Raw genomic sequence first — 15,452 nt, forward strand, 5'->3', positions numbered from 1 at the left:
AAGTTGCCTCACAGGTGGATAGGGTAGTTAAGAAAGCTTATGGGGTGTTAGCTTTCATAAGTCGAGGGATAGAGTTTAAGAGTTGCGAGGTAATGATGCAGCTCTATAAAACTCTGGTTAGGCCACACTTGGAGTACTGTGCCCAGTTCTGGTTGCCTCACTATAGGAAGGATGTGGAAGCACTGGAAAGGCTACAGAGGAGATTTACCAGGATGCTGCCTGGTTTAGAGAGTATGCATTATGATCAGAGATTAAGGGAGCTAGGGCTTTACTCTTTGGAGAGGAGGATGAGAGGAGACATGATAGAGGTGTACAAGATATTAAGTGGAATAGATAGAGTGGACAGCCAGTGCCTCTTCCCCAGGGCACCACTGCTCAGTACAAGAGGACATGGCTTTAAGGTAAGGGGTGGGAAGTTCAAGGGGAATATTAGAGGAAGTTTTTTCATTCAGAGAGTGGCTGGTGCATGGAATGCACTGCCTGAGTCAGTAGTGGAGGCAGATACACTCGTGAAGTTTAAGAGACTACTAGACAGGTACATGGAGGAATTTAAGGTGGGGGCTTATATGGGAGGCAGGGTTTAAGGGTCAGCACGACACTGTGGGGCAAAGGGCCTGTACTGTGCTGCAGTATTCTATGTTCTATGAAATGTAAATATGCCTCAGGCACCAATTATTGTTTAATTAGATATTACCAAATACTTGTAATATTTACACAATATCAAATTATTGATTTCCATTTAGTAAAGCTCAACAAATGGAGAAAAATAAAGTGCAGACAATAAATGCACAAATTCCTTCTGAAGGCAATTGCCACAAATGTGATGCTAGTACCTTCTACAGCAGCTCAGTCACCGTCATAACGTATAATTTCTTATCTTACTCCATTTTTCTGAAATTCAAAACTGGTGTCAACTAATTTATTTACTTTTTTATACCTTACATCTGTCCCACAACGTGAGGGAGTAAGAGTCTTTGCATCATAGCTCCATCGCAGTGTGCAGACATGTGAATTTACAAGTCTAATGTCTTGTAGAAAGAAGCTGACCCGTAGCCTGTTGGTCCTGGCTGTAATGCTGCAGTACCATTTGCCAGACTGAAGCAGCTGAAACAGTTTATGGTTGCAATGATTGGTGTCCCCGATGATCTTCCAGGCCTCCTTTACACACCTGCTGCTGTAAATGTCCTCAGTTGAGGGAACAGATGCACTGAGCTGTCTGTACCACTCTCTGTAGTGCTCAGAGGTCAAGGCTGAGCCAGTCAGGATGCTCTCAGTGGTGCCCCTGTAGAAGGTATTGACGATTTGGGGACTCATGCCAAACTTCTTCAGATGCCTGAGGTGGAAGAGACATTATTGTGCTTTTTTTGCCGTACAGCCGGTGTGTACAGTCCAGGTGAGATCTTCAATGATGTGTATACTGAGGAAATTGAAACTGCTCACCCTCTCAACGGCAGTCCCATTGATGTTGAGCCTGTCTCCGTTCCTCCTGCAATCCACAATCAGCTCTTTTGTTTTTTGAACATTGAGAGGTTGTTATCTTGGCACCATTGTGTCAGGATGTTAACCTCTTCTCTGCAGGCTGTCTCATCACCACTAGAAATAAGGCTGATCAATGCTGTGTTATCTGCAAATTTGATCAGCAGCTTAGAACTGTGTGTGGCAGCACAGTGTGGGTGTAAAGGGAGTAGAGGAGGGAACTCAGTACACAATCCTTGAGGGCACCTGTGTAGAGCATCAGAGGGGCAGAGGTGAGGGAGCCCATCCTTACACCTTCTGCAATCCCATAGGAAGTCTAGGATCCAGCTGCACAAGGCAGGGTGCAGGCCGAGGTCTCTAAGCTTCCTGTAAAGTCTGGAGGGAATTATGGTGTTCAATGCTGAATTGTATTCCAGCAACAGCATTCCAGGTGAATGAGGATGGCGTCATCAGTGGACTGGTTCCGTCGGTAGGTGAATTGTAGGGAGTCCAGTGTGGGTGGTAGCAGGCTGCAAATGTAGTCTTTAACCAGCCTCTCAAAGCATTTGCTTATAATTGTGATGAGTGCAACAGGGCACCAATCATTTAGACATGCTACCTTGGTTTTCTTAGGTACAGGGACAATGATGGACGATTTGAAACAGGAGGGCACTACGCACTGGAGAGGGAGAGATTAAAAATGTCCGTAAACACACCAGCCAGCTGTTTCGCACATACTTTGAGGACCCTCCTGGAATGCCGTCCGGCCCCACTACTGTGCAGCTGGTTACATGTTGGAATGCTCCACATTCTTCAGCCTTGGAGATGACCAAGGAGTAGGTCTCACTGGCGGCTCTCTTCAGAGGTTCAGTCTTATCAACCTTGAACAGAGCATAAAAAACACCTAACTCATCCGGGAGTAAGGCTGCAATAATGGCTGTACTGCCATGTTTCCTCTTTAAGTCTTGATTGTGTGCAGTCCTTGCCATATGCTGTGTGTGTCATTGTTGCAGAGTTGTGACTGCATTTTATCACAGTGCTGCCATTTTGCCACCTTGACGGCTCTATGTAAATCATAGTGGCATCTCTTGAGCAACCATTGCTCTCTGGAGGTGAAGGCTTTGTCCCTTGCGCTGAGAACAACAGGCACTTAACTATTTATCCAAGGCTTCTGGTTTAGGTAGACCGGAGCAACTTTGGGGAATAATGTCTTCACTGCACTTCCAAATGAAGCTTGTGACCACTTCTGTAATACTCGGAGATGTTCTCAGCTCGAAATACCTCCCAGGTGAAGCGATCAAAGCAGTCTTGTAACATTGAGTCTGACTGGTTGGACCAGCAGTGGATGTTTTTCACTATGGCTGCTTCCTGTTTCAGTTTCTGCCTGTAAGCGGGCAGGAGCAAGATGGAGGAACGATCAGACTTTCCAAACGGAGGGCAGAGAAGTGCTTTGTAGTGGTTGTGGAAGGGAGAGTAGTAGTGGTCAAGTATGCTTCCTCCTCGTGTGCTCACTTCGATGTGTTGGCAGAACTTCAAGTAAGTTGTAATCAACAACGCTTGATTTAAGTCTCCAGCGATGGCGAAAGGAGCCTCTGGGTGTGTGGTTTCATGGATATTGATGATTTTACATAGTTCATTGACAGCCAGGTTGGTATCAGCCTGTGGTGGGATATACACAGTTGTAATAATAACAGATGTGAATTATCTAGGCAGCCAGAAAGGTCGACATAGCAGCACAAAGTACTCCAGATCCAGGGAGCAAAAGGATTTGAGGGCGTGCACAAGGATTTGGGTCACACCAAGCATTGTTCACCATGAAGCATACTCCCCCACCTTTACTTTTCCCAGAGAGGTCTTTAGACCCGTCCACTCGGAACACAGAGAACCTGATAGGTTCAATGGCTTGGTCTGGTATCTCCTCCATTATAACCCATCTCCTGATCTCTCTTTTATCTTTAATAGCTGTGGTAGGCTTTTTACTCTCCATCTGAATAACTAAAGATAGATAGCAGCTCTGAATTTAGACTAATTTCTCTATGAATAGACATAAAATAAATATTAAAATATGCAGCCATGCTTAAAAGTTACAGTAAAAAAAATCTATAGCTCATTTGTCAATCAATAGTTCACTGCCCCAAAACATGAATCACTGAAATACATTGGAAGCTTAATGGCTAGCCTGTGCCTCTCACTTAACTGACCACAGGCAGTGGTGCTGACCATAGTTTCAATATCTCTAGGATGAGGCAGAGATTTCCTATCTTCACAAATTTCCAGCAAGCTCTGCACATGTCAGAGAAATAGATACCTAGGGTTAAAGGCAATGGTCCAGAGAGACGAAACATCCATTGACAATCCACAGTTAAGGAATTCAGTCTAAAGCTGAGAGAACATTGGTGTGCATTATATACCTAAAGATATACATACTTCTTTCCAAAACAGCTTGGCAAAGTCTTGGGTTCTTCAACTCCTAAAGCGTTTGAGACGATATTCTTCTGTTGAGCTCTTACATTCGGACTCTTCACAGCAATGGGCGTTACACTTGTATTAAAACATAACCTATGAAATGGAATTTTATAAAATGAGCTCAGTAGCAATTTCAAAATCTGCATATGGAAGATATAAACTATACGTTAAAAAATCTGGTACTAAAATACTGGAAATGGAATTTAGAAAAACTAAAATGACCAATAATATTGGCAAATATGTCACAGAAGAGGAACAGGAAACACGAGTATATACCTTGGGAAAAATATACTCCGTTAAAAACACAATAAACAATGACAGCACATCATGAATGATTAAAGATACAAAAGGAAAAAATAGAATGTGGATTTTATATGATCAGCGCCTCAGCCTCCTATGCTCCAGGAAAAGTCCATGCCTATCTGGCCTCTCCTTCCAATAATTCAAGTACTCCAGTCCTGACAACATCCTCATGAATCTTTCTGCAACCTTTTCAGCTGAATGATATCCTTCCTTGCAGCTGGCTGACCGAACCTGCACACAATACTCAAAAGTGGTCTCAATAAAGACTTGTACTGTTGTAACATTAGCATGGATTTCAAAAGGTTAAGTCCACAGCAGATAAAGCACAGGAATGACTGTGCTGATCATAATGCCATTTTAAACAGTACACCTTCTTGTACATAGCTTATATCTCTCTATTCCCTGCATGTTCATGGGTCTGTCAAATTGTCTCATAAACATTGCTATAGTATCTGCTTCCAACTCTTCTCAGCTCTGTGAAAGATAACAGAGAGGAGATATGATAATAAAATAAACAATTTACGAGGTTGCCACAACTGCACAATTGCATCTCTCGTTTCTCAGGAAAGGATGGTCTCCTTTAGCTTGAAAACTAACATGCTGGTGTTGGCTAGTGGACAAGGCATATGAGGGAAGGTGACCAATCAGAGGAGTTTAAAAGATTTCAGTAAGTTTACCCAGTGTTTGTATTTATGGGAAAATGCAGAATTAAAGTTCATCAATGTAAGATTATCATCTCAAAAAAAGTGAATTCAAATGAAGTGTTTTTACCAAAAGAATGAGAGGACAGGAACAGCCTACAACAAGCTGAAGTTAATAGCATCAGTGCATTTAAGAGAAAACCGTATCAACAGATTAGGGAGAAGAAAACAAGATTAGGCTGATGGTTAGATTAAAAAGAATAGGAGGCTCAAATGAAGTGTCCTCTACTACTTGATGGTTCATTTCTGTGCTGTAAGGTCTATATATTACATTTAGACGTTTTAAAGAGGGATTGTGCTTTACATGTTGCCAGCAACTGTTTTCTTAAACTGTGAATTCTGCAAGTTACTTGTATTTTTAATATGTAATTTTTTTGTAAATTATCCTTGTCAAAAGAATGAGTGGTACTGGAAAAGTTGGAAAATTTGCTACCATTAATATTTTCCTCAAGTCTGTATACTATCACTCAATTCTTATTATATTAAGACACTAGTTTCATACCTCATGTTTGGTTTAGAACTTTGCGAAGGTTTTGAAGGATATGGAGTTGAGTTAACTATTGATGTTTCTACATCATAAGTGGTCCCAAATTTTTCTGCAGGGAATGCATCAGTCTCCAATACTAGTGTCTCTACATCAATGAGGAGCGATCCTTCTGGTTCATCAAAATCTTTTCCATCTTCATTAGCATCAGAGATGTGAACACCATCACCATCGGCACCTGCATTGGCTTTGTCAGAAACAATAGCTGCTTGTTCTACCCGAAGAGCAGTCTGCTTTTTTGAACTGCTTGAGCCTTTAAAAGGAGAATACATAAAATGATCATCGCATTAAAATTCTGGAAACAGGAATTTTAAAAAACAATTTTCATTTTAATTGATATGCAGACACAGACGCTAAATGCCAGACACATGGCAAAGTGCAAAGGTCGCTTGTCATCATAAGTCGCTAAAGAACACAACATCAGCAAACTGCTTCATAAACAGCAATGCTAGCAATAACTGCATTGAAGAATAAAGATGATGAACAACAAATAGCATGGTCTACAGAGAATAACTCGTCCTTCAAAGGATTAGCCTCCATATTTGCCCTTATATAATCTGCCTTCTCAATTCACACCCAAGTTGATTTGAAACTTATCGTGTTGAATTCACCAGATATTTATCTATCTGATTTATTCGAAATAATCTGTTGCACCATACCTGAAAAAAAGTGCATACTTGGTGTAACCAACAAAACATAGGGAGTCAAGTAGCACAGCACAAGAAATTCAAGTAAACAAGGTAACAGCTGCTAAGATTCTATGTATGAGATTCCTTCCCCCCACCCACAAGAAGTTAATACAGGCCGTGGATTTTACAGGTCTTGAAGTTAGAGTGGTAGATGATAAAGAACATGAAATTCAGTCAACATTGCAAAGAATTAACAGCATGTTATTTTAAACATTTTAATCCCTGTGGAGGACTTCTATAAATTTCACAATGAAGGTACCAGTGCTTCCTGGACTTTGAATTTCTGACAAAGTTTAAAAATAATTTTCAGCTACGTGCAAGCTGATCCACCGGCATGCTGTCTTTCTCATCATACTGCATGTGGCAAAATGTATATTAAAACTACAGGGACACAAAGACTGGAGATGCCGAAATGGAACAACACACTAAAAGTGCTGGAGGAACTCAGCAGCTCAGGCAACATCTATGGAAGGAACAATCGCAAAAGTTAGGCCGAGACCTTTCATCAGGACTGGACGGTAGAACAGAAATCAAAATAAAAGACTGGGGAGAAGGTGATGAGGAACATGAGCTGGCAGCAGATATGTGAATCTAGGTGAGGGGAGGAAGATGGGTAAGGAGGGGAGGGGTAGAAGTGAGAATGATGTGAGTAGTTAGAAAGTAATAGGTGGAAGAAGAAAAGGGCAGAAAAAGATGAAATCTGAGGAAAGGACAGTGGACTATGGAATAAATGGAAGGAGGCAGGGACCAGAGGGAGGAAGGTGTAGCTGGTAAGTAGGTTGTAAGGAGAAAGAGAAAGGATAATGAGTCAGAAGGATAAGCGAAAACAGAAGGTGGGGTTGGGAAGCGGAGTAGTTACTGGAAATAGCGAAATTTCCGTTGATGCCATCAGGTTCAAGATTACCAAGATGAATGAGACATTGTTCTTCTAATCTACATCTAGACTCAACTTGGCAGCAGAGGAGGCCATGGGCAGACATCTCATTATGGGAATGGGTCATGGAATTAAAATAGCTTGACAACAGCAGTTCCAGACTGAGCAACATGCTTGACAAAGCGAACCCCCTATATGCACTAAGTCTCGCTGATGTAGAGACCATACCTAGGGCACCAGATGCAATAAATGACACCGATAGATTCATATGTGAAGTGCTGCCTCACCTGAAAGGACTGTTCAGGGCAAATACTGCTGAGATGAACTGAACATAAAAAAGACCAAATTAAATAAATAGTACAAACCATTATTTTCTCCCTCCTTGACTGTGTAATATTCTGGTGCCTGATGAGATTGACTACTTTCAGGTGGCTGCAATTGTGTTCTAGTAATAGACTGTTCCTAGGTGCAAAAAGAAATGCTTTTTCAGTATTTTAAAAAATCTTCCCTGCACTTTGAAAATTAAAAATTAACTGTATGCTTGCATCATATAGTTTACAATCACTGTTCTGCAGTTCTTAGCAAAAATGGGTATGCCAATAGAAGATGGTTCGCAATGTATCTGTGCTAAAATAACAAGGAATGACAGAGATCCTTTCAACTTTAGGATCTGGTCAGAAGGCAATCCAAAACTGATGGAACACTACTAAATTAAATAGGTCACCTTCTCCCTGTGACCACATGGGTTTTCCCCCTACCTCGTCCTACATCTCAAATTCTACTGCACTGGTAGGTTAATCAGCTGCAGTACACTGCCCCTAGACTAGACTGGCGGCTGAAACTTGGGGGTGGGTTTGACGGGAATGTGGAACAAATGGTTAAAGGGAAAATTAGTGGAGGACTTGGTGAGCCAACTGACAATTTTCTGGGTTATAATGAAATATGGCAATATGAGTATCATGGCCAATATCTAGCATGCATTATTTAATTACATGAGCACTTATCAAGAAGAATCCAGCAGTAAACAAACCTCAAAAACCACAGCTCATGCATAAAAGCAGCTAACTGTGCTTTTTGGGATAATTCCTCAAAATATTCATGGTATTTCTGTGTCTGACCAACATATTATTGCATTTGTTACATTGATAGCTAGGAGGGCCATTTTGTTGAAGTGGAAGGATACATCAGCTCCCACTTTGTACAATGGTTCTCTCAAGTGATGCTATGTCTTAGTTTGGAGAAAATTAGAAGTCAAACCTTTGAACCTTTATTTGATTTTGAGAAAAGATGGGGCTCATTTGCTCGTTACTATCATTTGAGCTAATTGATAGATTTTTCCATGATCTAATTGGAAATTTTTTAGGATATTTTCTTTTCTTGCTGGCGGTTTGATGTTTATTTTTTAGAAGCTTTTTGTATGACGCATGACTCCGGGGTTGTACACCTAATGGGTTCTTTTTTTTTCTCACTTTTTCTGCTTAGTAGGTTTTTTTTGTTATCAAAAAAATTTTTTTCAATCTTTAAGATAATGTCTTTTGAGACGTTGTAGATGTTGTTACTTCAATGTACTCATGTTATTTCTTTTGTACAACAATAAAAAAGTTTGAAAAGAAAAGCAGCTTACATACAATCCTTACCACAGGCATTGAGCTTAGCTCCAAAACCCTGGGTATCAGAGTACCTTAAACTGTATTTGTTCCTGAGCAGGTAAAAATAATTTCAATTACCCAAGAATAAAATCTATCATGTTATTCACAATGGAGGTGCATTCATTCGTTATGTGCCAAGTCATATGACGTAGGCAGCCATGATCTTTCCATGACCAGGGATGTTCTTGGCAAATACTTCTATAGATTATTTCTATAGAAATGGTTTACCATTGCTTTCTTTTGGGCAGTGCCTTTACAAGACTGGTGACCCCAGCCATTACCAATACTCTTCAGAGACTGCCTGCCTGGCGTCAATGGTCGCATAACCAGGAATTGTTATATGCACCAGCTGTTCATACAACCATCCACCACCTGCTCCCATAGCTTCACTTGACCCACATCAGGGGGCTAAGCAGGTGCTACACCTTGCCCAAGGGTGACCTGCATTTAGTGGAGGGCAGGAGTATCTTACACCTCCTTTGATACACGCATCTTCTCCCCACCACCCAAACGGAAACATATCACAAAAAGTTACATTTGGTTTCCTTCCACATCCCAAATGTGCGAACTAATGGATTAACTGGCTGCTACAAATTGTGCAAACTGTGTATAAGTGGTAAGATCTAGTGGTATTGGATGGGAATGTGGGAAAATAAATTATTAAAGGATTAGCATAAATGGGCTTTTGGTCAGTACGAGCTTGGTGGGCCAAAGGGCCTGTTTCCCGGCTGTATCACTCCATCACTAATATCAAATTTCAGTAAAAGACAAGGAAAAAGATAAAACTAAAAAATTAAATTAGAAACTACTTAAGATAAAATAAAATATACTTAATCACCTTTTTACACTGAAGATCCTTCGGAGATTCATTCATTGGGTTTTCCCCTTTTGAAAACCTAACTTCAAAATGGGATGTAGAATCTATTTGTGGCCCAGTATTATTAATACTATCTGGAAAAATAATTGAGAATTAATATCTGTCAAACAGTCCATGTGTCATTTTCTCCACAAGATGACAATTTTAACAAATTAGCCAAACGGGTTTCAGCAATGCTGATAGAGACCAACATCAAGATTTCTCAATTTGAAATTAGAATGAACAGCAGTTTACATATACTGTTATTTGTCTAGTAACAGCTTTAGGACTTATTAGTATTTGATGGCCATTACAGGAATTTGCCATATATCTCTATTCCAGGTACAAATGTGTTTCTACACATACATCTACAACTTTAAAAAAAAATCCTCTCTTATAGAAGTAGCTTTCTTCCTGCATCAAATGTCAAGATTATTTAGTTTTGTTCTTTAGGTGTATTTGGCAATTCCAGAGGTTCAGTGGTCTTCTCTTTCCAAATTTCAAGATGGAGTCTGGAAGTCAACTGTGAAATCAAGGCAAATTCTTTCAGCTAAAAATAGCCTATGTAAATAATCATAGCCATCCAAAATATTACAGAAATACTATAGATTGGGCATCCACAAATGTAAATTTCTCATTCAGGAAGCGAGTGAGACAAAAAGGAGGAAATGGTAGACCTTTTAATAATCTTCTGTTGATAAGATGCCGAAGTCAATATTCAAGGGAGATATGTTCATATAGAGAAAGTTAATGCAATTACAGCATGTCAACATGGTTTTGTGAAAGGAATACTTTTGACAAATTTGCATTACATCTTTGAAGAGGTAAATAGCAGAGTCAACAGTAAGGAAATCCGATGTAGTACATTTGGATTTCAAAAAGGTATTTGATAAGGTATCACATGAAAGGTTTATGTACAAGACAAGATGCTCAGGATTCTGATAGAAATTTGTTAACACACATTGGTGACTGATTATCACAAAGAGGATTAGAAGAAATGGGTCTTTTTCATATTTTAAGGATATAAGCAGCTTGGAAAGGGCCGGGACGGGCCGAATTGAGGTGGCAGGGCCTAGGCCCAAGAGCTTATCGAAGCTGCAGGGTCCGGTCCAACAGCGAGGAACTACACAAGGTTTGGCTGATTTACATGTCGGGTCAGACTAAAAAGGTCAAGATGTCAGGGCTGGAAGAGAGGTACAGGCTAATGTTCAGATCGCTGCTCCATGAGGTTTACTTGGCTGTGCGCTGAACTGATGCCTGCAACTAACAGGCTCCTGAATCGGCTGCAGTGACGATAGGCTTTTTGACAGTGGACTCACTTCCATGAACTTAAGTTCTGAATGTTATTTGCTTACTTTTGTTGTTTGCATGATTTTTTTTACCTCTGCACATTGGGTGTTTGACAGTTTTTTTTAAAAATGGGTTCCATTGGGTTTCTTTCTTTTATGGCTGCCTGTAAGGAGATGAATCTCAAGGTTGAATATGGTATACATACTTTCATAATAAATGTAGTTTGACTTTGAAGTACTACGAAGATTGATTCTTGGCCTTCAATTATTTACTATCTATAATAGGAACTACTGGAAAGAAATCAAAGTTTGCTGATGACATAAGAAATTGTAGGAAGGATATATTACAATGAGGCTATCTGAAACATGCAAAATTGAAAGATAGGTTGAGTGGCAAGTGAAAACTTGGAAAATGGAGTCTAATATAGAAAAAGTACAAAGTCAAGCACTTCAGTAAAATGAACCAAAAACATAACTATCTAAATAGAAGAAGAATGTTGAGAACTATTGATTTATAGACCCTTGTTCATGAAACACAGAGTTAGCATGAAAATGCAGCAGGTAGCTGGAAGACAAATAGTAGTTTATGCTTCATTGCAAAGGAATATATTGTTTAAAAATAGTGGACGTTTTGTTACAATTGCAGAGGATGTTGGTAAGGATGAAGTACTGTTACAGCTTTAAAGCCCTTATTTAAAAAATGATAGGGTTATTTATGAGGGGGTGATCACATTAAACAATAAAAGATCAAAGTGGGGCACAATAGAGTAGATGTTAAGATGGTTCATCAATGGGAGGATTTTAAACTGTGGGTGATCATTTTAAACTGAGGAACACACAACGTTCCTCTCCAAAAGAATGGTGAATCACCTTTAGCTAATATGGCACAGAGGTTTCTCGGGCTGTGGCAGATCAGCCATGATCAAACTGAATGGTAAGGCAGGCAGGCAGGCTTGTGGGCCCAGGTGATCTACTTCTGCTCTTATTTTCCTGTGCTTGTGTTCAGAGAGAGATGCAAGAAGGTTCACCTACCATCTCATCTATCCTTATAGGTGTAATAAACAAAATATCCAAAGAATAACCACAAACATTTATTTCCTATTTCACTTCTCTATTACATGGTCACCATAAGGAGTATAAATCTTTTACCCTCAATTAATTTGTCAAAGATTCGTTCTCAGAAATATTTCTGAAAATAACATCATGCATGAACAAAATGATTACTAGAACGTGAGGTAGCAGAGGAAGAAAGGAGCATTTAACATCAGATCAGCTTTATCTTTAATTGACCTTTCTTTTTATCCACCCTTACAAATTTTCTCTTGCCACTCCTTCAGCACACGCCTCAAACGTTAGTTGAGCACACTGCCACACCACTAATACCTCCCTGGACCACTGCTGAGTAATTTCTAAATACCTTTTCCTTCCAAATCCATCAGATACAGCCAAAATCAGACTTATTGTTGCAAAAGATCATAGTTCAGTAAGTACATTTTGTTTAACCGTTTATATTGTTTAATGGATTGCATTTAAATTGAGTACTTCAGTTCACCTAGTCCAGCCAAGAAGTTGTTAACAATCGCTGATGTGTTTGCATTTTTCTGCAAGATGATGTTCATTGGTCTTCCCGTCAGTCTAGAAAGTTTGAAAGAAATTAAAATAAAACATTATTTTTTTCCTGACACAAATCCAAATAACTTAGCATATTTTGTGAAACCTAAAGATTTAGTTATAAAATTCACTATACAAGATTGCAGCTTTATAAAATAAATGTAGATTACCAATTGTCACCTCTTGGGGCTATAACCAAAATCGGCAAATTAAATATTAGTATGTTATAGTATGTAATATTTTATTGTTGTTAATGACCATTTATATAGCCTATACAATTTATATTTGTGAACTAGTTTCAAGTAATTATACACTATAAAATAATTTGGCCTGGGATTATTTTTGACAATGAAAGAAGATAAATAGATACTTTATTGATCTCAAAGGAAATTACAGAGTCACAATAGCATTAAAAGTGCACAGATATACAAATGTTAGAAGAAAAAAAAATAAAGAACACAGCAAAGACAAAGAAGTGGCAAATGAAATACAACATTGGAAAGTGTATGGTTTGGCAGAAGAAATAAACGGGCAGACTATTATTTAAATGGGGAGAGAATTCAAAGTTCTGAGATGCAACGGGACTTGGGAGTCCTCGTACAGGATACCCTTAAGGTTAACCTCCAGGTTAAGTTGGTGGTGAAGAAGGCGAATGCAATGTTGGCATTCATTTCTAGAAGAATAGAGTATAGGAGCAGGGATGTGATGTTCAGGCTCTATAAGGCACTGGTGAGACCTCACTTGGAGTACTGTGGGCAGTTTTGGTCTCCTTATTTACGGAAGGATGTGCTGACGTTGGAGAGGGTACAGAGAAGATTCACTAGAATAATTCCGGGAATGAGAGGGTTAACGTATGAGGAACGTTTGTCCGCTCTTGGACTGTATTCCTTGGAGTTTAGAAGAATGAGGGGAGACCTCATAGAAACAATTCGAATGTTGAAAGGCATGGACAGAATGGATGTGGCAAAGTTGTTTCCCATGATGGGGGAGTCTAGTACGAGAGGGCATGACTTAAGGATTGAAGAGCGCCCATTCAGAACAGAAATGTGAAGAAATTTTTTTAGCCAGAGGGTGGTAAATCTATGGAATTTGTTGCCACAGGCAGAAGTGGACGCCAAGTCATTGGGTGTATTTAAGGCAGAGATTGATAGGTATCTGAGTAGCCAAGGCATCAAAGGTTATGGTGAGAAGGCGGGGGAGTGGGACTAAATGGGAGAATGGATCAGCTCATGATAAAATGGCGAAGCAGACTCGATGGGATGAATGGCCGACTTCTGCTCCTTCGTCTTATGGTCTAATAAGAACTCAATCGTTCAAGCAGCATTCCTCGAGGCAAAGGTGTATGCCCATGTTTCAGACTGGAACCCTACAGCAGGATTTTTAGCCAATCATGTAACATGCCTCCCACTACAGATTGGCCACAATAGTGCTACACCTTATGTTTCCTGCAAAAGAGAGATTTTCAATTAATATTTCCAAGACTACAGAACCATTCCACTGCAGCTATTTAGAAAGCAAATACTTGGTTTTATCAACACACATCAAAGTTACTGGTGAACACAGCAGGCCAGGCAGCATCTCTAGGAAGAGGTACAGTCGACGTTTCAGGCCGAGACCCTTCGTCCTGACAAAGGGTCTCGGCCTGAAACGTCGACTGTACCTCTTCCTAGAGATGCTACCTGACCTGCTGCGTTCACCAGCAACTTTGATGTGTGTTGCTTGAATTTCCAGCATCTGCAGAATCCCTGTTGTTTACTTGGTTTTATACCCGAATTACTTTCTTAAGGAGAATCTGAGAGAACAGGTTCAATGTAGAGGTATCTCTGTGACACCTTGGATCAGAGGAATTGCACGGGCTGAACAAAACATAACATCAATGTTTTTCCAAAATTAAATTAAATACCAGGGTTCAGAAAGGCTGTATCCCAATCACATACATACACTTCAGAATGGACGTGGATATATACTTGAAAAGGAAATATTTTAAAAGCTATTAGGAAAGAACATGAGAGGGGGATAATTCTTTCAAAGAAATGCTGCAGGCAAAAAAGCCTAAAAGACTCTTTCCGTGCATTCAACAATTTTTTTTCATATTTCACATGAAACTGCAAGCAAAATATTCATTAACTGTGTAAAATGCAATGTAAATACTGTGCGCTCATTAATAATTCAGTGTGACAACTATATTGTGGCTCAGAAGGAAAGAATAGGAAAGTTGTAGTGATAGGGGGATCAACAGTTAGTGGGACAAACAAAAGGTTCTGAGGGCAAGAACAAAATTCCCAGATGATATGTTGACTCCTGAGTGCCAGGGTCAAGGACATCTTGGATCGAGTCCATAATATTCTTAAGTGGGAGGGTGAGTACCAGAAGCAGTGGTCCACGTTGGTAGCAATGACATGGGTAGGAAGGGTGATAAGGTCCTGCAAAGTAAGTGTAGAGTTAGGTGCCAAGTTAAAGGACAGGATCTCCAGGGCTGTGATCTCAGGTTGCTTCCTGTGCCATGTAGCAGGCCAGAAATAGGAAGATAATAGGTGGGGATTTGGTTTAAACTAGAGTTACAGTGGAGTGGGAAACCAGAGCACCAGAGCAGATAATAGAGCGGTGGTAAGGAAAGACATTGTTAAGCCTACATACAAAGTCAGGAATCAAAAGGTTGAGCATGGTGGGACTAATGTTCTGAGTTAGGTATATTTCAAAGCAAGTACTCTAGGAAAGGCAGATGAGCATAGGGCATGGATCAGTACATCAAATTATGACTTTGTAGCTATTAATGAGACTTGGTTGCAGGAGCGGCAACACTGGCAGCTCAATGTTTCGGGGCTCCTTTGCTTTAGACATGATAGAGCAGGGAAGTTTAAACAGGCAGGAGTGGCAATACTAGTGCGGGAAGATGTTAAGGCAGAGTACAGACAGTACAGAGCAGAGAGCTCATCTACTGAGGTTATATGGGTGGAATTGAGGAATAAGAAAGGGATGATCAAGTTAATGGGATTACAAGAGATTCTAGTTAAT

At 39.9% G+C, this 15,452-nt stretch overlaps 1 protein-coding gene across 1 annotated transcript in view; it reads right to left on the bottom strand.

The window, feature by feature from the left end:
• The window catches only part of LOC134347087 (uncharacterized), a 136,095-nt gene that overhangs the window by 79,049 nt on the left and 41,594 nt on the right, over positions 1–15,452 (bottom strand). The window contains exons 3-7 of the mRNA XM_063049200.1: positions 12,379–12,461; positions 9,520–9,632; positions 7,398–7,494; positions 5,428–5,722; positions 3,883–4,014 (exon numbers count right to left, since the gene is read on the bottom strand). Of these exons, the coding sequence (XP_062905270.1) occupies positions 3,883–4,014; positions 5,428–5,722; positions 7,398–7,494; positions 9,520–9,632; positions 12,379–12,461 (720 nt within the window). The remainder of the gene's footprint in view (positions 1–3,882; positions 4,015–5,427; positions 5,723–7,397; positions 7,495–9,519; positions 9,633–12,378; positions 12,462–15,452) is intronic.

This window comes from Mobula hypostoma, chromosome 5 (genome assembly GCF_963921235.1).
Source record: "Mobula hypostoma chromosome 5, sMobHyp1.1, whole genome shotgun sequence".
NCBI lineage: Eukaryota > Metazoa > Chordata > Chondrichthyes > Myliobatiformes > Myliobatidae > Mobula > Mobula hypostoma.